At 40.2% G+C, this 24505-nt stretch overlaps 1 protein-coding gene across 8 annotated transcripts in view; it reads right to left on the reverse strand.

Annotated features, from left to right (window-relative positions):
• Positions 1 to 24505, reverse strand: part of Dab2 (DAB adaptor protein 2) — a 135846-nt gene that overhangs the window by 17236 nt on the left and 94105 nt on the right. For 4 of the 8 annotated variants that reach the window (XM_060380518.1, XM_060380521.1, XM_021654490.2 and 1 more), the window contains 3 exons: positions 3412 to 3600; positions 2251 to 2390; positions 629 to 727 (listed from right to left, as the gene is read on the reverse strand). In XM_060380518.1, the coding sequence (XP_060236501.1) occupies positions 629 to 727; positions 2251 to 2390; positions 3412 to 3502 (330 nt within the window). In that variant the 5' untranslated portion in view covers positions 3503 to 3600. Of the gene's footprint in view, positions 1 to 628; positions 728 to 2250; positions 2391 to 3411; positions 3601 to 3943; positions 4036 to 23761; positions 23847 to 24505 lie in introns of all 8 variants that reach the window. The other 4 variants (XM_060380520.1, XM_021654491.2, XM_060380519.1 and 1 more) reach the window with 2 other exon arrangements.

Below are 24505 nucleotides of genomic sequence, written 5' to 3' on the forward strand. Positions count from 1 at the left end.
ATCCTATAGCATCTTGCTATGAATAGTGTTTTATAGCAGATTTACTAATGACACTTTAAGTGACTGAATCCTACAATGTTTTATAGAATGAAGGAAAAAGTGCCACAGAAGACTTGAAATACTTTTGTGCACTGATCAGAATAAAGTAAACAAATAATAAAGAAGCAAGAGAGATTTTGTGTGATAGAACAATAGCTACCACAAAGAAAAAGAAAGGAAAGGAAAAGTATAAGTGCAGTCCAGAAAGTTACATCTGCAGGTTGGGAAGGACAGGAGAAAGACAGAGGGAAAACATTCCAGAGGTTTTGAACTAGCTGTCAAATTCACACACGATCAGTCCACTGAACTAAGTTAGGTAACCAGATTAACCTAGTTCAGTCTGAAGTTCGAAACAAATTCCATGCAACAGGGTAGCACGCTTGTGTTTAGGGGTTTATTCACATCTTTTATAGGAAACGAGTTCAAAATAGGATTCCTTGACGCCTCTCTTTCTATTGTCTATTTTGGAGACATAGTGCATGATTTTATTCTTTTCCCTACTTTGAGAAAGAAAAGGAAATTGCCCACTGAAAATCAACTATGGTCAGACTCAGGTGGTCCACCACTGCTAACAAGCACAAATTCTTACCCCAGTTTTCTCATCAATAATTTTTATGCCAGACAGGGAAATGTTGACCCAGATCCTTTGCTTGTGTTGTCCCTGAGACCGACCAGCTGCTGCCATTCCCTGGTGAGATTGGGAAAATAAGAGAAATGCATTTTAAAGTATGATGAAACTTTGAAAGGCAAACTGCTTTGTTTTCAACTTGGATGGCATCTAAAAAAGGATCAAGCACTTTTCATCAAAAGTAATAGGATGGAGTAGAAGATATCTATGTATGTATGCATGCATGTATGTATGTATGTATCCATCCATCCATCCATCCATCCATCCATCTATCTATCTATCTATCTATCTATCTATCTATCTATCTATCTATCTACCTATCTTGTAGGAATAGGGATTTAGTTCAGTGAAAGTGTGCTTGCTAATATGTGCAAGCTAACAAATTTAATGTCTCTAATACACACTAATACACACACACACACACACACACACACACACACACACACGATGACCCTCCTAAACCTTGTGCTGTTTAATTAGGTCCACATAGTAGCATCGTACAGAAATTTAAAATTCTGAAACACTGGGCCTGGGGAGATGGCTCAGTTAGTAGTGTTTGTCACAAAAGCAAGAAGACTCAAGTTTGATTCCCAAGAAGCCACATAAAAATTACTGGCATACACCAGTAATCTCAGTGCTGGGTGTGCAGATACTGTAGTATCGTGTGCCTTGATGGCCAGCCTCTTTATCTAAATTGATAAGCTCCAGGTTCGTTGAGATACTCTTTATCAAAGAATTAGGCAGGGGATAATAAAGGACGGCACTCATTGTCAGCCTCTGGCCACACGCGTGTGCACACATGCACAGTAAAAATCCCAACACACTAAATGGCCATAGCTAAGGACCATCAGTTTTCTGCTGGAGTCCTGTACTTTACCTGAACACCTTCTCTGTCAGCAAGCACTCTTTGACCTCTTTTAAGGTTTCCATTACTTTGGAATATGTGTATGTGTGTGGTCTACATGCATGTGGAGCGCAGCAGATGATACTGAATATATTTCTTGGTTGCTCTCTACTTTATATACCAAGGCAGGGTGTTCTCATTTGAGCACAAGCTCACTGATTCTCTAGTCCAGTCCATCTTGCCATGGGAATAGTGTCTCTGCCTCTGGAGTACTGGGATTTCAGATGGGCTGTGACACTTGCCCAGCATTTTCATGGGTGATGGAGATTCTAAATTCTGGTCTTTTCACTTGCAAGGCAAGAATCTTACCCGCTGAGCCATCTTCCTAGTCCTTATTCTGTGTCTTCCATGCAGAAGGAGATATATTCACACACAACTGTCCACAGCTTTTAAAATCATTTAATGAGAGAATCTAGGGATGGGCTTTGCTCATCCAAGTGCTGGGCTTACTCACATGAAAGGGCACTCAGAGTCTTGCTAGCCTTCATTAAAGAGGAATTCTAGAACAAGACTCAAAAGATGCAGAGTTAACCATGGCTTCTCTGAAAAGAAAACACTGGCAGATCACTATGTGAATACAAAACCTTTTTCAGTAACAGAGATGTGGGTGATAGGAGCTAACAGAATTCCCTCTTTTAGACTCTGGTTGGAACAGACAATGGCTTCTTTCCCTCTTTACCTTGAGTTTCATCATAGAGTCTTGGCTCATTTTGTCTCCTCTTGCATCAGGCACATCATCAATACCAATTAGCTTGGCCTTGTATTTCACACCATCACCTTTGAACCTGGCCAGCAGATACTCATCTGTCTTTTCAGAACCTACAAAATAAAAAGAAATGCAGGATAAAGCTTATATTTAAGCGTCGCCCTTAGGCATGATCATATGTGCTAGGTATCTCTCTAAAATGAATACCATAAATCTTGATTACATTGTAATTGATCATACACTGGATTTCCAGTTTCTTATTTTTTCAAGCAAAATCATGTTCCATAATGTTGGGTATAGAATTGAAATTAAAAGGAAAAAAATTAAAACACACACACAAAAAAACATTTCCTCAAGACACAAAATGTCGACGAGACATTTCATAAGAACACATGAATTTTGGGGCTGGAAATATCCAAACTTTTTAAAGTTTTCAAAAAACTTTATCAAAAATTATCAAAAAAGTTATCAAAGTTTTAAAAAAATGTTTTGAATAAATTTTAGCATAATCTGTTTAATAAAAAACATAGCCCAAACACTTCTCCAATATTTTGTATCATAAATAAAACTAAAGTGAGTTGAGGGTAAATCTCTATGACTATAATTGGATAATTAGTCCTTCTTTGTATTTTCTTTCTCCTCTCAAAAGGCCTCTGCTGTCTCATTCCTAGAGCTGAAGTAACAGCCAAAGCAAAGAGGAAGGACACAGCACCTTCTCCATCTCTGGCAGACTAAGGATATGGACACTATCTACCAGTGTTTAAAGCCAAAAGAAAAGTATGTAATGAAATTAAATTTGACTTTTCAAAAACTGATGTTAGCAAAAATAAAAGTGATAAATAAATTACTGAAAGATAACTGCACAATAGCTATGGTTGAATAATTAATCATACATTTAAACAAATAACTATTAAGAAACATATAATCAAACAAAAGGCTATGAAAATTTCCTAACTGGAACTGTTGGTACAACCAGATGTGCAGAAATAAGTGTATGTGAGGCAAACCATTTACTTCTGCCAAAAAAGATTCCTTCTTGGGACTGCAAACCATTTACTTCTGCCAAAAAAGATTCCTTCTTGGGACTTGAGACTAAGCTCATGAGGTAGCCAAATAGGATCCATTTGCCCATACCTTTCTTCTTTTCCTTCTTTGATGGCGCTTTTGGTGCAGCCTGTTGGTCAGGCTGACCGTTGGTTGTGTTTGTCTCTACTTCGTTAGACATGACAGGAAGACAAGCTGAAAATCCAGCAGCAGACACTCACTGGCAACAGACAATCCCCAATCGGCAAGTCTCAAATGAACATAACCCACGACTCACACCTGTGGGTAGAGAGAAGGTAGAGTGATGCAAAAAATACAACAAACCTAAACTCCACACCATCATCGTCCACAGGGGCCAGTCTGTTGCCTGTATACGCTTACTAACTGCACATGCTTGCCAATCCTTCTCTGTTAGAGTGACCTCTGAAAGCAGGGCTGTTCTCTTTGAAGCTCCCAGAATGGGAAAAGATTGTTTGGTAAATTTTTCTTCAAGCGCTTGATTTCTGGTAGCATTTAATGATTACCTAGCTCAGCAACTTGTGTTAGAACTTTGGCATACGAATCTATAATCAAAGATAGGGATCACAAACTGGTTAGGTTTCATAGCAAAATAGAAACATACCTGCTGAGCTTGATAAGACTGTAACTGATGTCAGAAGGCGGATGCTAAGAGTTTCACTTATCCACAGAACTGCTTAGACAGGCAGTTGTGCTCTGGGGGTATAGAAGAAGACTTGCTACACCTGGCTTCTGTCCCCAGTGCTCCCCCGATGTAAAAAGAGTAGAGTTATCATTTAACTGATAGACTTAAACATCTATTATTATTATTATTCTACATATGAGCTCCAGTGCTGTATAGCATACTTTAAATACCTCCATAGGTGTGTGGGGGGGGGGGGGAGCAGTAGTGCTGGGAATCAGCCTGATAAGCAACATAAGTCAGACTCAGAAAGGTAATCTTTGTTTGTTCTCTCATATGTGGTTATGACAGATTAGCAGAATGAGGACTTTTGGGGGAAGGAAGAGAGTGGGAAACAACAGAAGAAATTGTGAGGGGAGAAAAAAGAAAATATTATATACCTGTTTCATTTGTGGAGTCTATATTTAAATATAGGTGAGTCTTGACTATGTATATGTGACATATAGCATGCATATATGGCACGAAAGCATGAGGAGGAATAGTTAGAAGGGCAGAAGCGGGCAGGAGAAGTTTGGATGGGGGAAGATAGTGGGAGTAAATACGATCAAAGCATAATGATCTATACATATGAAACTGTCATAATAAAACACACTATTTCATATGCTCTTTGAAAATTAGTAATATAAATAAATGAATTCCATTCTTTCCGTTGACATGCTTAGTTAATCAGAGAATTTACTGGTGTCTCTTGTACAGTTCATTAGTGTATTAATACATGTCTTTATGCTATTATTCAGCACTAGCGTCTTCAAAACAGTTGTTCCAAGCTCTTGTGACGCCTCCCTGTTAATTACATTAAAGAAAAAAAAACAGCCATTGCAAGCACACAGTGTCTTGAGTACACTGGTGTTTCAAAAGATTCTCTTACCACAGGGTGTTTCTACAGAATGCCCAGAGGAGCTTGAGAGGGCACACATTCTAAAACTACAGACCAAAGGCAGCGAAGAGACGTGGCCTGCTCTAGAATTTTACTTTAAGACCATCTCTAGGCTGGGGCACTCCTTTACCACAGAAGCCTTCTTCATTCTGTACCGTGCGCCCTGTGTGTGGTAACACTGTGGACCAAACCTACCACATGGGAATACATGCTGTTTTGTAGACATGAGAGACAAAGAATAAGCCTTGATTTTTTTTTGTTTAACTCTTAAAAATCCTCAAGAGCCCTGTATGATAGCATTAATTCATCTTCCCAAGGAAAACCAAGGCACAGAGTTTTCACTACCTGCCAAATGACAGAACTAGATTCTATCCCACACATTATGGTTCAGTGTCAGATTTTCTTGACATTCCATTGACAAATCCTATCTTAGGCATCTCATTCTGTAGTGGCCCCTAAGTGTATGTCTAGGATGTAGTCTTTGCAATGAAATGGCATTGTGATGGGTTTCAGAAGGGATCTGAATCCAACGACACATGCTTTTATTTTTAAAAGTTAGCAAGATGTTTGAGGGACAGAAACTCACAAAGCAGATATGAATATGGATCCAAAAGAAGGCTTGATGTGATGTGTCGGTCAGTCAAGGAAATCCACGGGACAACTAATATTGACCTGAAGCATGGACATAGCGAGGGGTTCTACTTCACAGCTTCCACAAGGCACCAAATATGTCACGTCCTGATTTTGGACTTCCTACCTTCAGAAGAACCGTGGTAATAATTTTCTCTTGCATTAAGCCACTTGGTCATTTGTAGTGGTTTGATATAGCATGCCTTTCTTGAGGCTCTGCATCCCAGCTTGTGTTCACTGATTTAGATTGCCACAGGGTTTCTTTTTAATGGTAAATTTTCTCTAAATTAATCTGTGGAAGCTCCCCCACCCCTGAATTTAGGCAAAGACTTGCTATTGTCATATTTCCTATGTAATGCTCTTGAATGTTTTACTCCTGATCATCTTCACCCGCTGTTCTTTTCACACCTGGATGCAAGCCCCAAGTTCACTGTTTCTTTGTGAAAAGCCTTTGGTTTTCCCTCCTTACATCTTCCCATTTGCTGAGGCGCCTCTGGTCCTACATTCTGTTCCCTTCCATTGTTCTGCTTTTCCCCTTAAATAGTAGGTAAGACAAGTTCTTCTCTGAAGCTCTCTCCTCTCTTCTTGTTTTTCTTGTGCTTGTTCTTGTTCTTCTTCCTCCTCCTTCTTTTTCTGAGACCTCCTTCTTCTCTGTGTAGCCTTGGCTGTCCTGGGATCACTTTGTAGGCCGCACTGGCCTCAAACTCACAGAGATCCACCTGCCTCTGCCTCCTTGAGTGCTGGGATTACAAGCGTGGGCCACCACACTGCAGCTTCTCCTTTCCCTTCTAAATGTGCCTGTTCATCACATGGGCTCACACAGAGCTACTTCATGCTTGCATCCTCAGGACCTGTCTTCTCAAAAGGAGAAGATTTGTTTGGCATGTGGGAGTCATTCATATGGATAGTAGCCTGGCAGTGTAAATTTTCTTCCTTATTTATCATGTGTGTGAATTTGTGTGTATTACCAATTTCTAACTTCTCACAATTCTGTACTTTCCCTATAGTATATATGATTTTTTGTTTGTTTGTTTGTTTCAGAAATGTAATGAGAAATTTTTTTCTATGCGGTGCTGTGACTAAATTCTAGAGGGGAGTTAGTGTAGCTCATAGGGACAAACTGTCTTCCAGGAATAGATGTAGTGCCTGTTTGGACTTCAGAGCTTTCCATGGTGTGGTGAGGTGGGAACCTCTTCTTGTATGAAGAGTAGACTCATCTTGCAGGATGGTAACACCTTTTCTACTGCAGGAAAGCAGTTAAAACACATGTAGAAACAAACATCCCTGTGGACGGTGACTGGATAAAGGGGTAGCCTGTACCAGTTATTAAAGTGCGTCAGCTTCAAAACCTCCCTCTTCCATCCAATTTTGCACCGTGTGGCCCAGGTCTCTGCAAACACTTCTGCTTTGCCAGCTGGTTGCACATGAACTCAGCCAATTAGAGATGCCAGCGGGAGATTGCCAAGCTGAGAAAAGGACCAAAGCTAGCATCTCTCTCTCCCCTCTTGGACTTGCACATGTAGCTTCATCATGTTCCTATTGGATGCACCAGCGTCAGCCGTCACTGTCCTCTTCAGCTTCGGGATCTCAGACACTCAGAGCACAGGGCTTCAGCACGAGATCAGCATCCTCCCTTCTCAGAAGTCTGAGTGCCCCCAAACTCATAAGCTCATGTCTGCTCGTGTTCTAGTCAGCCCTAGGCTACATCAGTTTTCTGCAGTTTGCTTATTGGATGAGATTTGGTGTGTCCTGCCTTTATCATCTCAATTATCCAGAAAACAACTTTATAACTAGCTTATACTTATCATTAAGTTCTCTTAACATCACTGATGTGGGTTGGACTCCAACTGATACTGTGGACACACTAAATTTTCTTGATTTTATGGCTGAAGAACTATGATTTCAGGATATCTTAAATGTGACAAAGAGTTTAAATACCCATACTTAAAAAAATACACTAAACAAAACAAAACAAAACTGTATTATTTGGAGTTTGGGGACTCTATATCTGTATAGTAATGTGTATATCTGTCTTTAATATGCTTTTAATTCCTAGTCCAAGTACATGGGTCCTATGAATGTTCCCCAGAATAGAATGCATTTTATTCTGCTTTGCGGAGGCACCTAGCACACCTGTGGGTGTCCCTTCAAATCTCCTTTGCTCAGGCCAGTGTGACACTGAGTTCAACCATGCTCATGTGGACAGCAGAGGTACAAGATCCAAACTAGGTGGATTTTATGGCTGAGAAAGTATCATGGACATTAGAATTTATTGTCCATTCCAGAAGCTTACTATCACATCCAACAGAATATTGTATCTGACAGGAAAAGACTTAGCTAGCTAACCTACATATTTTTTTAAAAGACTAAGGTTATTCAATTTAGCAATTTTGACACCAAAAATTTAATATTTTAAAGGAATCTGAGAAGTGTCATAAAGCACTCTGGTGCACATCCAGAGGAAAGGGTGGTGACATGGCATGTGGGTTTAGTCATAACATACAAGACATGCCAGGGTATAACTCAAGGCCACTAACCACATCAAGTGTTGGCTTCCTGAGTCAAATTAGAAAGGGCTGAGGTGACTAGAAATACCTGGCCATGTGTTTTTATAAACAACTTTTTTTTTTCTCTTCAGACAACCATTTTGTGGGGAGCAGACATGGAGGATTGAACCTGTACATGCCAGGAAAGTGCCCCGCTCATATTTCACTCCTGCTCTCTTGTCTTTTTACTATAGTATTTGAGTCAAAGTCTCACTAAGTTGCTTCAGCTGGCTTTAAGCATACTGTGGGCTTTGAAATGGTCAACTTCCTACCTCAGCTTTCCAAGTATTGAGTTACAGGCTTATGCCACCAAGTTTAAATAAGGCAGAATTTGATGGCACTGCTATTGTTCTAAAGGTATTGGGCTTCCTTTGATTGTATATCATTTAGAGATAGTTACAGTAACCAAAGGGAAAAATAGGGAAGAAATACTTTATTATAAATTTCTGAAAAAAAATGGATGTGTATATTGAATTACATATATAGTCTTTCATTTACACCGTGATTCTATGGCTCTTGTGATCAAGGAAGGAAGAAATTACCTAGGAGCCACATAATGGTCAGTAAAAGACAAGGGTTACAGATGAAATCTCAAAGATATATATCAGGGTCATGTACAGAGTTATTTTGTCTAGTTTTCTAGAACAGGATGTTTTCTTCATTAAAAGATTTAAAAGAGAAGTAAGATCATATACTTGGAAAAAATTTGAAGAATCTAAAGTTAGCCTATATCCTGGGGTCCTTAAGGAATCATGTAAAACAGAAAACAGTAGGAATGAAACTTTGCTGAGCCAATAAGATTAGCTTCCACTTGGGTGAAGACATCTAAGTTGGATTTTGGACTTCAAACAAATCTCCCTGAAGGAACGTGGAAATGGCCTCCTTGCATATCACTGCAGTCAGATGATTTTGGAGCTTGCAACATCATTCTTGGTTTCTGAGAAGCTCTAAGAGGTGTACCACGGAAGGATGCATGAGTCATCTTTGAATGACTATGTCGCTTGCACTAATACAAGTCAGCTATAGTTTGTTTTGTCCTTAAAGTGACTCACAGAATTTTGCAACCTGGAAAAGCCAGCATAGTGGCAATAGTTAGCCTAGGCTTTATAAGGGTAAAAACATCCAGCTGGCACCTTCTTAGAGTTGACTGCCCTTCCTTCCAGTCAGCAGGACTTTTACTGGTGCCTCAGTGGTACTCCTTAATTATTATGAGGTTTTAAAGCGACAGTACGACAGTTTCACAGGTCTTCAGATCTGAGCCTCTACCCGACCTTTTTACTCTAATTATACAGAATAGGCAGGACTTTTTTTTTTTTTTTTAAGTCACAATGCTAGAATAACTTTGAGTGAAGGACTTGACAATAGCCCCATCCCACACATAGTAAAGAATCTTATTTCAAAGTTCAGGGTAATATGGTATAAATACCTAATACATTCAACATTCCATATTCAAATGTTCTATATCTATTAGTTCAAAATATGCTGATCAAAAATACCTTAAAAGGGCAGAATGCATGGAATTTTATGAAAGAAGGGGGATATAGAAAGACATGGAGGGGACAGGAGCTCCAAATGGAGACTAACAGCACCAAAAATACCGAGCCCTGGGGGTCCTGAAGAGAGTGATACCCCAACCAAGGAAAATGCATGGAGAGGACTTAAAACCCCAGCTCGATGTAGCTCATAGACTCAGTCTCCAAGTAGGGTCCCTAGTAAGGGGAGTGGGACTTTCTCCGGCATGAATTCAGGGTCAGGCTCTCTGATCACCACACCCTTGGGGGTGGGGAGGTGCAGCCTTTCCAGGCCAGAGAAGGAAGACAATGCAACCAATTCTGATGAGACCTAATAGGCTAGGGTCAGATAGAAGGGGGGGAGGACTTCCCTTATTAGTGGAAGAGGGGAGGGGCATAGGGGAAAAAGAGGGAGGGAAAGTGGGATTGAGAAGAGACAAGGGAGGGGACCATAGCCAGGATACAAATTGAATAAATTGTAATGAATGATAATAATAAAAAATCTTAGAACCAAAAAACTTTATCTGTACTGAAAATGTACAGATATTTTAAAAAATTATTTCCTAAATAAAACTGTATAAAAACTATTTTCCTAGCAGTTACATTATATTAGGTATTATAAAAGTCTAGAGATGATTTGATATATACTAGAGACATATACTAGATAATTTCAAGTAAACCATGTACCTATGTACATGGTTTTGAACATCAGAGATGTTTGTGATTGTGCGGGAGAGGAGGGATCCTGGAATCAAGCCACTGTGGACACAGGGGAATGTCTATAAACCAAGATATTAAACCTTTACCCTGAAAACTGTATAAAAAGTGCCTCTATTTTGGGAACAATAAATGCACTCTTCAACACAAAACATAACCATGATAAGCTGTTGAGTTCAAAAGTGAATTTGGTTCCCTCCTTGTAACGATTTTTCATCTGCTGTTCTCAAATCCCACCAACCTTTAACCTCTATTTTCAAAATTCGCAATCCCAAGGGCTTTTAACATAACAGTTACAATCTTCACAGAGAGGTCCACGAAGTGGACATAGTGAAGGGAAGCAAGGAGACTTAAGAAGAGAGCAGCATGAACATTTTTGCCTCCAGGACTCTGTACTGCACAGGGAATGCACTTCCTTGTCACAGGTGCCTCTTCCAGCCGGGATGTGTAGCAGGACATGTGAAATGTTACCCTGTAAGACAGACCTCAGGACCAACAGGCAGCAAATACCTTCTCCGCTGTCTTTGAAGTAGCCTCTGAGGAAACACACGGAGATGTACCACTAACGTCTCACACTTGTTGAGTGATCTCCTCCCCTAACTACTTCCGTCCTTATGATCTAACATGACAGTCTATTCTGCAAATGCAAACGGAGCAGACAAGCGAGCTTTCCGTGGATCACAAAGATGGCTCAGGGAAAGGCGGTTATTCAGAAAACCTGGTGACCTAAATCCAATCCCTGGAATCCCATGTAAAAGTGGAAGGACAAAAATGACTCCATGGAGATGGTCTGTGACTGACACACGCTATTTGGCACACATGCAACTAACAAACCACACCTACACACACACACACACACACACACACAGACACACACACAGACACATACACATACACACACACACACACACACACACACACACACCACATACACCACACTAATAAAAAATAAGGTTACCAAAAGATTGTTGCATCTTCTTGACTTGGGTAATTATACTATGTTAATGTATAATTAACTCAAAAGAGTCCCGGGAAGACGTTCTTGTAAATATTGACTGCTGTAGAGTCCTCACACCTGTGTAATATACAAGTTAGGCATTTCTGTGCAGGTTATGCGCTTATAGTGAGCATGCGCCTTGGGAGTTGATGGTGCAAGACCAAATCAAAATATAAAGTCCTGAACTAAGAAACTGCTTTCTATACTTAGAAGCAAGACAAACTAAAGATAAGAGTTCCCCAGACAATCAACTTTGGGCAGAGGAGAGAAAGAATATCATTTCAGAGTTTGACACTGAAAGTCTCGTCTATGTGGGGATCTGTTTTTTAACTGAAGCAGGAGGATTGCTGTGAGTTTGAGATCATCCTGGGCTCCATAGTGAATACCAGACCTGCCAGAAATATAGAGGAGTCTATAAAAACCAGTAAATGAAATCAAGACAACAAGCCAATGTTTAACAAATGCAGTGATGGTTAAGCTACCACCCAGTGTCCAGCGGGCTGTGTTGTTCACTATTGCATGGTAGCAAACACAGCTTTTCCACAGCAGGTGCTCCGGCGGTTAGCAACCTGAAACATGGAGAGACACTCTCTAGTTAGTGACATAGGTGAAAAGGTGAGAGGGTGTACCAAAGTGCCAGCCAACCATCTCCTGCCTCACTCCGGGTGAAGAGCCTACAAATGTATGTTCTCATGGGACACAGGGCCAGGAATTATTCTGAGTTACTTCCACCTAGCAAAGAAGATGTAACAATTAAAAGCTGCTGGCATACGGCTAGTACCAGGAAAAATCTAGTTTCCAGAAGGAAACACTATTGGACTATTCTTAGGGAATATATGTGTCTGTTTCTAAACTTTTTTTTTTAAGCAGATTGTGTAAAGCTCATTACATGGAGGCTCTACCAAGAAAATCCTCTGGGACTAGGGGTGTAATGTATCTGAGCCAGAGGGTGCTGCTAACATGAAAGTCCCCAGGGTCCATCCCCTGTACCACAACCCAACCCAACCCAACCCAACCCAACCCAATCAAAACAAAACAAAACAATTGGTTTAGTAAGCACAGCAAGAAAAACAAACAAACAAAACCCAAGAAAACAATTTAGCTGAGTGTTTTACAGTCTTCTCTGAACAAAAACAGAAAAAGAGTTTAAGGGTTTTGCAGCATCTCATTCTACATGTCACTGAATTCTCTCCCACCTCCAGCCCAAGTAGCAGAATTCATATTTGGTCAAACTGGCCTTTGGGTCTCGCTGTTTTGGCTATGTCTGAGACACAGCTCACCGATCAAAGACTTTAAATTTAGTTCTCAGTTCAGGACAGTCTCTACTATGTAATTCATTGGCCTTTCTTCTTCTCCTCTCCTTCTTCTTCCTTTTCTCACTCTCTCTTTCTCTCTCAGCACGATAAGCTCGACTTTTGAAATTTGTAACTTTTAATATTTTTGACTAATTTTGACCTTTCCTGATTTTGTGTCCAGCCCCCAACTCTTTTATTTTAAAAACAATTTTGTATTAGCAAAATCTCCCTTCGGAGCTAGAGGAAGTGATCAGCATAACTGCTGTTTGTGGGGGTTAGCTTTTAAAGGAGCTTCGTGAACCTGTATTAAGGCCCAATTCTGTAGATTAGCCATGCCACCCAATGCACAAGGGTCAAGGATCGTCTGAAATTTATTCACAGCTTAGACCAAAGTCTCACGTTGATGGTTAATTTTCAGCTGTATTTTTACTCAATTGTTTCAGTACGCTGATGTTTGTCTGTACACTCAACCTTTTATCTGCATTAGCATGGAAAAACCAGAACAAGCAGTTTTGCTAACCACAGACTGCTCCAGTCCCTTGGGAAACCTGGATACAGTTAATATGCCTATCTGAATAAAACCAAGCAAGGAGATCTGCTTCATGTATTGAGATTCTGAGAAAGAGGGTAGTGGGGGATTCTGAGAAAGAGGGTAGTGGGGGATTATCCTCTGTTCTTTGGCTCATTCGGAATGGGAATGTTTTCAGTATGGACATGAGGCTTAAGGTGGATGTTAGTATAGCCGTGGTCAGGTGAGGTGGCCCTGCCTGTAGTTTGGCACTTGGCCAAATGAGCTGGATCACTTTGAGGTTGAAGCCAACCTGAGCTATATATAGTGAGACCTTGTCTCTAAAACACAAAATGAAAACAAAACAAAACAAAACAAAACAAAACAAAACAAAAAAACCCAGAAAGCCCAACATGCTTACATGCATGTTAGCTTCAGTATCCTGACCAATCACTGTGGGAGAGGCGATGTGCTACCACTCCCAAGTATGACCTCCTGTAGCTTAGGTGAAACAGGAAAACCGGAATCCAGCCCTGTCCTGTAATTCAATTCTACAAGGAGAAGGAAGTGGCATTGAAATTTTGGCTTATGGGAATCAGAGGCTTCAAAAATCACCTTTGCCTTTGTTTCACGTTGTTAGCACTCATTGTTTGGGCTTAGTTCTGTCATGGTTTCCCTACACCCAGGCTGTGGGCAGCGCACCTTGCTTCAAGTGAGAGCGTAGTGGGGCTCTATCCGCTGTACAGAACTGTACAGAGTCAGCAGTACAGAGCTCTGCATTGGGGATTATTGGACACAGATTTCCTTAACAATGCAGTGTCTGTTTTCACACATGCTTTTGTCCCCCTTGGCACTGTATATCAAGAGCTATGCGGGAAAAGAGGTCAGCAAGGTTCCCACTGTAACTTGGAGCTCAAGGGCATTGTACTGAGATGGATCTTAAGCTACATCATTCCTTACTACTTCTTGTCTTCCATTTAGACATATGCGGACTCACTCATGGGACAAGCCTTGAGTGACTCCTTCAAATTCTGAGGTAAGGCTCATAGGAAAGAATGTTATGATTCTGGGAGAAAGGAGAACACGGCTTTCTGGGGAGGCGGAGGCTTGACACAGTCTGCTCTTCCTTGCATATTTTGAACTTTGCAGCTCAAAGGTGCCTGGGAACTTGAAGAGCAAGTTTGTACCTTGAGCCAAAGCACTTCTGGGAAGAGGCCAATGAATTAAAGTAGTCTGACTCAGGTGGTGGATAGGGAAGGAAGAGTTCCTCTGGGGTAGATGGTGAACAGTGAAGAGCTGGCTCAAATGCCAGGCTTCTCTCTAAGCCCAGTGACAAGAGATATTAATCCTTTGGGCCTCTGATATAGTCGTTAATCAGCAAGAAGCACATTGTGAATGCTTTTTGACTGGAAAGCCCATGGGAATGTCTCAGAATGTCCCTGAGTCCTTGTTTTACCTGCTGTGAAGTTGTTGCAGGACCAGCAAAATAGCATACCTATCTCTGTCACTTGAAAGCTTTCTTCAGGGAATAAAAACTTAGCCAAGGAACTTGCGGTTGGTAGCTGCGGTGGGATTCAAAACTCTGTACTATGGTGACTGTGGTAGAAGTGAGCACCAACCAGATTTTAAAAAGTGAAATCATGTGTTGGACATGGTGGCACAAACCATTAGTCCCAGCACTCTGGAGGCAGAGGCAGGTGGATCTACAAAGGGTTGAGGCTAACCTGGTCTACAAAGTGGGTTCCAAGACAGACAGGTTACACAGAGAAACCCTATCTCAAAAACAAAACAGAAGAAAAGAAAAAGAAAACAAACAAAACAACACACACATACACAAGCCCCGAAAAATTAGGATACAGGAGTTAAATAATTCAACTTTAAAAATATTGTCACAGAACAGTTTTATGATGCATGCTGAGAGTTGTTGGTGTGTGTGTGTGTGTGTGTGTGTGCGTGTGTTTGAAGCCAGCCTGGGCTACATAGCAAAACTATTTCAAGGTAAAACAACAATGCCAACAGCAGCAGCAACAACAACTTGAACAGAAAAACTCCATCTTGTATTATCAGATAGTGAGTGATACTCTGTTTCTTTCTGTGTCTTCCTCATCCTAAATCCTGGCAGAAAAATTTCTAAAGAATGAACAACTTACATGAAGAATTTGAATATTTTTCTACTTTAAAAAAATGTAACTGCTGACATACACATATCTGGAATCTATCACAGGGTATTTGGGCAGTCATTTGAATAGAAATCTCATGGATCAGATACAAAACCACAGTGAACACATAACACACGTGGCATTTGGCATCTAACTGCAACAAGGATATTGTGCTTGAACTTTGCAAGACTTGTCTTCACAACAAAGACTACTATAGAAAACCACAACCAATCAAAATGCAGAGTTGTGGAGCCCAATCCCATCAGATGTATCTACAAAACACCCCCGCATGTAAAGCTCAGGAAACGCTGAGAGGGGGCAGAAAGAAAGATTGTTAAGGGGTGAAAAATCAGGAAGAGTATGCCTTCTAGTAACATCAGAAGCTATACCCGTAAAGTCTCATCAACATGACAGTCCAAACTTGAGCTGAACAGGAGTATACCAACAAACATGCCAAACCGCAGGGGGTTGGGGTAAGGGGTGCCCATGAGGCCTCAATTCTACACGCAGAACTACGGGCAAGCAAGTAAAGCTGGGAGTTGGAGAAGCGGTCTTCCACAGCTAAGAGCACATCATTTGTTCTCCTGTGCCAAATGGTCAGCCCTGAAAACATACATATTAAATAGCATTATGTGGACTCAACAGGTTCTATTTAGGAATATACATGTGTTTACAAATATGTGTATGGATGCAATAACCATTGGTGAAAGAGAGACCATAAATTTGAAGGAGAGTGAACAGAGTATATAGGAGGAATGAAGAGAAATTAAATTACAATCTCAAAAATTAAAAACAAAACTGAAGAGTCAAATGAGGAAAAAGACTCATCCACACAACTATTGGATTTCTGGGAATAAATAAGAGTATTCGTTTTTTTTTTTTTTTTTTTCTTCTATGATCTGCTCACATACCTTTCTAAGCTGGGTGAGAAGCGTCTACCAAAATTCATCTTCCTAGCCCTCAGCTAGTTTTTAAATAAAATCATATTAAAGAACTTAGCAGTTTGTTTTCAAGGCTATTCTGGACGTAGCTGTTTGTTCGCACTTGAAAATAGCCCCAAAGGAGGTGCTGTGCTTCTGTGTAGACCTAATGACACAATACTCAACCCTCTGGAAGTTCTCCTAGGATGAGTGTGTACACAATCCTAGTAAACACATTTCACTCTTTATTCAAGTACCATTAGTCACCTTGGAACTCTGTACGAAGGTATGAGTTAAAGAAAGCATGATGCTTAGAAGGATCTGTGTTTGCAATCTTAGGTTATAAATGCTGAGCCACACACAACAGCAGAATTACATTATGATCTTATAACCACACCAGGGTGCTTTAAAAGAGGAAAGTAAATTATAAGCTTTTCCTCTTCCACAAACCAGTGCAGAAAAATACTGCGTGATATTTGGTTTCTTTCTGGCTGAATGCTATAAATCCCAACGAGATTTCCCTTCCCAGGCAGAGTCCCACATTCACATAATCCAGAAAGCCAATGCTTCAGTGTGGCTCCACCTTTCTGCAACTCAGGTTTCAGACACATGCTGGGTTTTTAAGAGTTTGAAGGAAGAAGGATCCAGCTGCCTTGTCACATCAGTGCAGAACCCTCGGACTGGGATGTGTGCAAAAATCGTTTATAATCCGTGGAACTAACTCATGTGCCTGCTACATTTCTATGTCTAGACCAGCCTTCTGGAAGAAGGCAGCAGTACGCTTCCATAGACTCAGCCCACGACTGTTAAGTGCTGTCATTCTGACACGCTGTCTCTCAATTCTAGGTGGCCTTTCTGGTAGAATGCGCCCTTTGTTTTGGTGCTCAGTCTACCCTTACGGCTGGCAATAACCTTCCATGAGAAACTTACTGGCCCACATTTCCTTGTTTGATATAATCTATTCTAGCTGGGTAAGGCCTTGCCAACAAGGCATCAAGCTTCATTTCCAAGAGTAGTGGTGATTGTGCTAACTTTAGTGGCTAATAATGCTAACTTCAATGGCTAATAATTTTTTTAATTATTAATTTGCTGTTTCCTGACATCTCCTGTGCTCAGAATATTAAATATCACTTTAATGAAAGTTCCTAATGATTCAGATAATGTTTTGAACAGGTTTTGTTGCTTTTAAATAAGATGAAACACAAAGGAGGTCATTAAAAAAATCTAGGAGCTGGGCATGTTGGTGTATACCTTTAGTTTCAGCTTCTCTGGGGGCCAAGGCAAGGGGATTATTTGAGCCCAAAAGATGGAGATCAGCTTGGGCAGCAAAGAGATTTCATCTCAACAAAACAAAGCAAAGCAAATTAACAATTAACAAGAGACTTTGTTTTCTGAGTGTTAGGTTTATAGAGGGAGCAGGGACCTGAGAACTTATTATTTTATATTATATATTATTATATTAATACTAGAGTCCTAGCATACTGAAGGTTAGAAAGCTTCTGCAGTAGTATGTAAAAAGCCAGGAGAACTCTTCTTGAAAAAATAAGACTGTGTAGGCTCATTTGATATAGCATGACTCCTGACCAAATTAGGCAGGTCACTAGATAAGAAATGCCTGGTAATATCAAGTTCTTGAATAGAAACTTGCTTCTTGAAGTAATATACTCAGCTTACCCCTGTCTCAAAATTTTGAAGTGTATGATCCAAAAAAATGTCCTGAAATCGCTAATCTAATTGCCTTCAAACTGCACTTATAGTTATTTAAAACAAAACAAAAAGCTGCTGCAGATTGAGTACAAGACAAACTACAAGGTATATAAACACAATTGCCAAGTGTGGAAAGATAATTCAAGGGACCTTAGGCAGGACTGGTTTCAGGACAGAGCAATACCTGTGATGTCCTAATCATTAAAACAACACACATTATCTAAATAGCCTTCAGGGATTCAGTTTCTATGTCATCTTAAACAAATTGGTTGCATAATCTCAACAAGAAAGAGAAAAATGGATGGAGGTGTTTCAGAGAACTAAGACTTCCCAGGAAATGAAGACAGAGCTCACTGGCTTTCCTTTCTGATTCTAACTTTCTAAGAACCTTAAGAATTACCTTATTCTGTACAGGTTTTGAAAAGTTTCTTCCAGAGTTCAAAAATAGACTTACGTATGTATATATATTATATGTCTTCTAACAGTATAATCGCACGCACGCACACATGCACGCGCGCGCACACACACGTGATATCCTAGTTATATCACTAGACAACAGTTTAGCAGCTCAAATCTCAAAATATTAATTTTATTTGCTGTGGGTTTGTTTGTTTGTTGCTTTTAAAGGAAGATTCCTTGAGAAGATATTAACCAAATATCATTAAAGATACTAGAAAATTTAGAATATATGATCCAAAAATGTCCTGAAATAGTTAACCTAAGTGTCTTCAAATTGTGCTTATGGCTATTAAAAAAAAAAAAAAGCGAAACAAAATAATAAACTGCTGCAGATTGAGTACGAGATGAAATACAAGGTGGAATATAAGCACAATGTGATTTCTTTTCCTCCCTGGTCATCTAGATAGCATCCTACAGATTGATGTGTCTAGTGTAGACCAGGCTAGCCTGTAACTTGCCTGAGACTTACCCACCTGCCTCCCAAGTGCAGGGATTAAAGGTGTGTGCCACCCACCTGGCATGATTGGTGGCTTAGCTTTGCTGATATAAAGAAATACCCACAAAACACGTGGTTTCTCATAAACCTTATACTGCTGGCCTGCTAGATCCTCCAGCATCAAGAGATGGGAATTCCCTAAGTGCTTAACACACTTGAAAATTAAACGTGTATATTAAATCTGTCATTTTCTACACTTATGCTTGTGCTGTTTGAAAACGTGCTATTCAAAGTCACTATCAACCGCAGGGTCTCAAAGTCTTGGCTCTAACAGGGGAGTGAAAACAAAGCCCTACAAAATGTGTAACATTTTCTAGTTACTAAGAATTAACTAGAAACTGTGCTGCATATTTTTCCTTTTATATTAAGCTGTTGTCTGTAAACCTTTCTAGCATTCAAATCTTTTAAATGTGAAAGCCTGACTTTAAGGCAAGAGAATAGTCAAAAACCTGACACAAACAGGGCTTGATGTCACACTCTTTAATCCTAGCACGGGGACACACTGTGAGGATCACTGTGACACCAGCCTTGTCTATATAATGAGTTTCAAGACAGCCAGGGCAGCACAAATGAACACATACACACACACACACACACACACACACACACACACACACGACTTAGCCCTGAGTGCCTGTCTACAAGAAGCAGATAGTATGGGGTAATTTTTTCTCTGGGCTGTTGAACAGTCACTTTTCTGACCTGGTTTGTTACCTTCTTAGGATCCTAGGGACTAACCCTCAGGGCTGGGGTAGGAGGGTTGGGGTCCTACTTAGTATATTGTTCCAGCACAAGATGAATTGATAAGAATGGTTCTTTATCGAAGGTACTTTGACGGGCTTCAGCTGAGGCCTGTTGGCCATTGATGATCTAGATATCCCTGCTTACGGTGAACGAAAAAGGCTTCTGGTTAGAGCACACAGGAACACCAACTTCAGTGAGTGACTTTTAATGGATGTTTCCTTGGTTAGTAAAAACTGCAGTGTTTTAAACAAATGTTCATTAGTTTGCATGCTCTTTCAGAGCACTTTCCTCTGCTCTTTGAGTTTCCAATGACCTGTTGCAAGATTCTGTACCTGTTAAGCAAATGACATCTCCACATTTGCCAGAAACATGGGGGTGAGGTGGAATCATGGATTAGACTGGGGTTCCATTTGTAGCCTTTCTTCATGGTCCCTATTAAGCTCATCAATTTAAAGTAATGAGTTGGTTTTGCAAGCATTAGGTAAAGTCTCTCCATGGTAGCAACTGATTTGACTCATATTTTGTACGTACTTTTAGTATCAAAGAATGTAATTCCATGATTTGTTTCCTTAGCTGAACTCTATAGCCCTATTCAAAGAGAAGTCTTTTTTGAAAGCCACTATTAAGTCCCTAATCCAATCTTTATTAAAAAGGCTCAAAGTTGTAGACAAGGGAGTTAAGGCATCCTCAAAGGTTGTGATGGAACTCTTCCAAACTCGATAGAGACTTTGAGGGCAATCTGAAATTTGGTGAATGTTTATAGTCTCTTTGTTAGCTAATAATGTCTTCCCTAAGCAACCTTGTGTAGAAACAGGCAGAAAATTAGGTCTACCAGAAAAATAAAATTGATGGGGAAAGCTGACTTGCAGGAATTAAGCATCCTTGTTTCTGATGCTTTGGAGCAATGTGGTCAATGAAAAAGATTAAACCTCTTCCTTCCTTCCTTCCTTCCTTCCTTCCTTCCTTCCTTCCTTCCTTCCTTCTTTCTTTCTTTCTTTCTTTCTTTCTTTCTTTTTCTCTTTTTTAAAAGCTGGGTGCAATTTGCACAGGCCAGAAAATCTGTTTTGGAAAGAAGAACTTTTAGCAAGGAATAAAGAGTATTTATATCAGCTGAGCAAGGATACAGGACTGATGCTCATGATGCCAGAAGAAAGGTTGAGAGTCAGGTCAAGCTGGATTATGGCTAGCTTACTGCACTCTTTTTTGTCTAGACAGTACTGGGGAGACTTTGAGGCTGAGTGACGGCGTCGAGGTTGGGGTAGTGACAAATCTGAGTTCATGCAAGAAGGCATCAAAGAGTCAGATAGCTTTGTAGTATGATAGCTGCATGGACTTGCCACTTTGAGTGATTCAATGCTGCCAGTTTCTTTTATTTAAATACTTGACTAATCTTCTGGAAACAAAGCTTTTTACTCAAAAAGGTTAAGGTCTAATAATCTCAAATGTCAGATTCAAGGTTATCCCTTCTAGACAGGCAATGATGCCAGTGACCCTTAGACTTCAAATAAACTGTGCCTAAATGTGGCTTTTATGAAAGTCAAAGGCTATTATATATTACACCCTTTATTCTATGATCCATCTTATCTTTAAAAAGAAGTGCCCTTAATGCCTAATTTTATCAGTGAAATGACATTTTGAAGTGTCAACTTAGAAAACAAAACAAGGACATCTTTTGTCAGAGGCAGCTATTGATCAAAATAACCATGGTCACTGTGAGTTATTTGAAACAGTGTCATGTTTTCCCATTTAACGTTTCTTATCTAAACATTGAAAATCTAGAAACATCACTACTAAGAAAACGATGGTAAAGAAGGGTAGGCCATTTCTAATTCTTTTATAATTAAAGTGTGACATTGGACAGTGTGTGCTTTTGTTTTTAAAACTAAACTTCCTGGAGACCTGTTAATGTATCAGATAGCAATATTTAAAGTTCAGGTAGAACTTGGAACATTACAATGACGGAGCACATGCCTAGGATGGTAGCATGCATGAGGAGCTTGGCTTGATCCTCAGCATCCAACAGCGAAAATTAGGTAAGTCTCTTAGGATCTAGTAACACAATCAGAGAGCACCACCCTCTGAGTGCCTCTAGAGCCTAGGCAGAGTGCAAAAATAGCATTTTGACCATCTAACTGATGCCTATATAACTTCTGGGAAAATCTCCCAATAAATTAAAAACTCAAGCCAGGCGACGGTGGCGTACACCTTTAATGCCAGCACTCAGGAGGCAGAGGCAGACAGATCTCTGGGAATTTGAGGGGAGCCTGGAATACAGAGTGAGTTCCAGGACAGCCGAGGCTACACAGAGAAACCCTGTCTCGAAAAACTAAAAGAAAAAAATTAAATTGAACAGTAAGGTTATTTTTTTAAACCTAGTTCATTCTTATTTATTTGTGTCGTGTATGTGTGCGTGTATGTGTGTGTGTGCGTGCATTTTAACATGTGTGTGCAAATCCTTGGGAAGGCCAGAAGACACATAGGATTTATTCCCAATAACTAGAGTAACAGGTATGTGAGTTGCTGGACATGGCTGCCAGGGTCTGCACTTCAGCTGAATAAGCACCATCTTCATCACTGAGCAGTATGTTTTGACTGAAATAATTAAACTTTGAAAAACTGCTTTGATGGTGGGATTTTGAAGCTAGCTAGGCTATGACCTATTCATGGTTTCCAGCTATGTTCTTGGACACACTGAGGAGCAGGGTAGTAATGAGTTGGCAGTCCAATGCCATCAGCATTTTAGAGAGGCTAGTGGAAATTACATCTGACATCACAATCCAGCTGCACAAGCAAATTTTAAACATTAACTTTCCCACTGGGTGTGGCGGCTTATGTCTACAGCCCCAACGCTGGAGTCGGGCGGGATGAGCTAAGCCAGGAGAAGGTCAGCTTGGGCTACATAGGATGTTTTAGGCCACCCCAACTGCAGTGCCAGACCCTGTCTCAAAACTTGCAAGCAAAGCAAAACAAAATAAATAAATTTAAGTTTCTCTCATTTGAGTAGAAAAGCAGTTTTTAGCCCAGACCTGTAAGTCACCTGTACTCTCTATTTTGGTGAACGTATGTAGACACTGAAAGAAAGGGAGAATGAAAAGCTGTCTTTAGATGAAATGCCAGGCTAAACCCACGAAGGGAGGTGGTTTTTAGCGAGGGGGTTCCATCCACCAGAGAAGCAGATCTTCATGCGTTGACCAATACTCCAGTGACAGGCGTTACACCGACCACTGGGGAGCTCCGCATCACTTGGAGAATTTTTGCAACACCTTGTCCCCCTCAGGACCCGAGCACGAGTGGCTATTGTTCGTTATAAATCACTTTTAAAGTTAAAACAGGGTTCCAGAAACGTTTTACTTATATTAATCGATAAAGGGAAGCTAAAGTTTTCCTTTTCGGCTCAGTCTATAACCAATAAGAAGTCATAAAGGAGAGCGGCTTGAGTTACTTTTTCACCTGGCTGTTGTTTATTGAATACCTACTATGTGTCAAGCATTGGATGACGCTATGGATACAATGACAAAGAAGACATGGTCTTTACTCTTAAGGAACCTGTAGCATAGGACAAGAAAGTGTTGGTTAAAGTTGATGCTAAGTCTTTTGGAGGAGATGTTTCCAGCTAGCATGAAAATCTTTGCTATCAACATTTAGTAAGGAACAGAAAATTTAATAAGGAAAAAAAAAAAGAAATTCTACACAACAATGGTACGAGGCACCCTTAATGTATAGATTATCTCGCCAACTTTTTTTTTTTTTTTTTTAAATCTCCAGTATCCATACTACAATTTCAAGGAACATGAAGAATGTTAGGTTAGGGTTAGGGTTAGGGTTAGGGTTAGGGTTAGGGTTAGGCTGGGTCGTTAAAGAGTACCGGTCGTGTTTTCAGCAGTTTCATGAACACCAGGAGGAAATGTTACATTCACCTGGCAATCAGTTTCACCAATGGAGAAATGTGACTGACTCAAAGGAGATGTCTTAGTACCAAACATGTTATTGGATTCTAAAATCTTAAGAAAGTCATTTTCAGGTGAGACAGACTCCTGAACTGAGATTTAAATGAAACAGCTCTCAGGAAAATGTAGCCCTTCCTTATACCCCACCCAACCCTGGTCCCTCAAACTAGCTTTGATTAAAGGGCTCTAGTTACAAAAGCATTAACCTCATGTTAGGCCACTCTTACCAGGAAAGTAGTGTATGCTGGCACCTCACAGAAGCTTCCACAGATTCTGGCTGCAGGAAGTCATAGCAGGACTGCATCCATTATTCTGTACAAGGGTTTTCATGCCAGAAGGTGAGTGTTAGCATCACTGAACATGGGCTGGGAAAAGACTTACTACAATTTGTTCTGCAGCTGATGTACCTACCGAATCCACAAGAGTATTGTCTATAGCGTGGAATGAAGCTGAGAGTTCATCCTAAATTGTTCACATATCTACTTCATCTGGCCAAGTTCTGACTCACTGCTTTTCACAGTTTCTCCTTTGTTTTCATGTTTCTCATCCTCTCACTTTTCTGACTCTTCACTGAGTTCCAGCATTTCTCCCCAGCCTTGCCTCATTGTTGTATTACTTCCTATATGTATCTGGCTCATGATACAGATGTTCTACACAGATACTATGTTATTTTTTTACTATACTTAAATTCCTTAAAAAGAGCAATGACTAAATACTTCCCATCTTTATAAAAGAATCCGATGATAACCCAAGCTTTAAGTTCAGTCTAGTTGTACCAGGATCAACTTTTTTTATGGAGGCATTCTGTAGAAGTGCCTGCTGGACTAGCCTTCCTGACTTTGTAACAATCAGCTTCACTACTCAGTACCAACATTTGTACATGAGTTGAGCTTCAAAGCCCTTAACCAGGCTGCAGACATATGCATTCATAGCTACCATCTCTCTACATAACCATTCTGTTTCCCATAACA

The sequence above is a fragment of the Meriones unguiculatus genome, chromosome 3 (assembly GCF_030254825.1).
Source record: "Meriones unguiculatus strain TT.TT164.6M chromosome 3, Bangor_MerUng_6.1, whole genome shotgun sequence".
Classification (NCBI taxonomy): Eukaryota; Metazoa; Chordata; class Mammalia; order Rodentia; family Muridae; genus Meriones; species Meriones unguiculatus.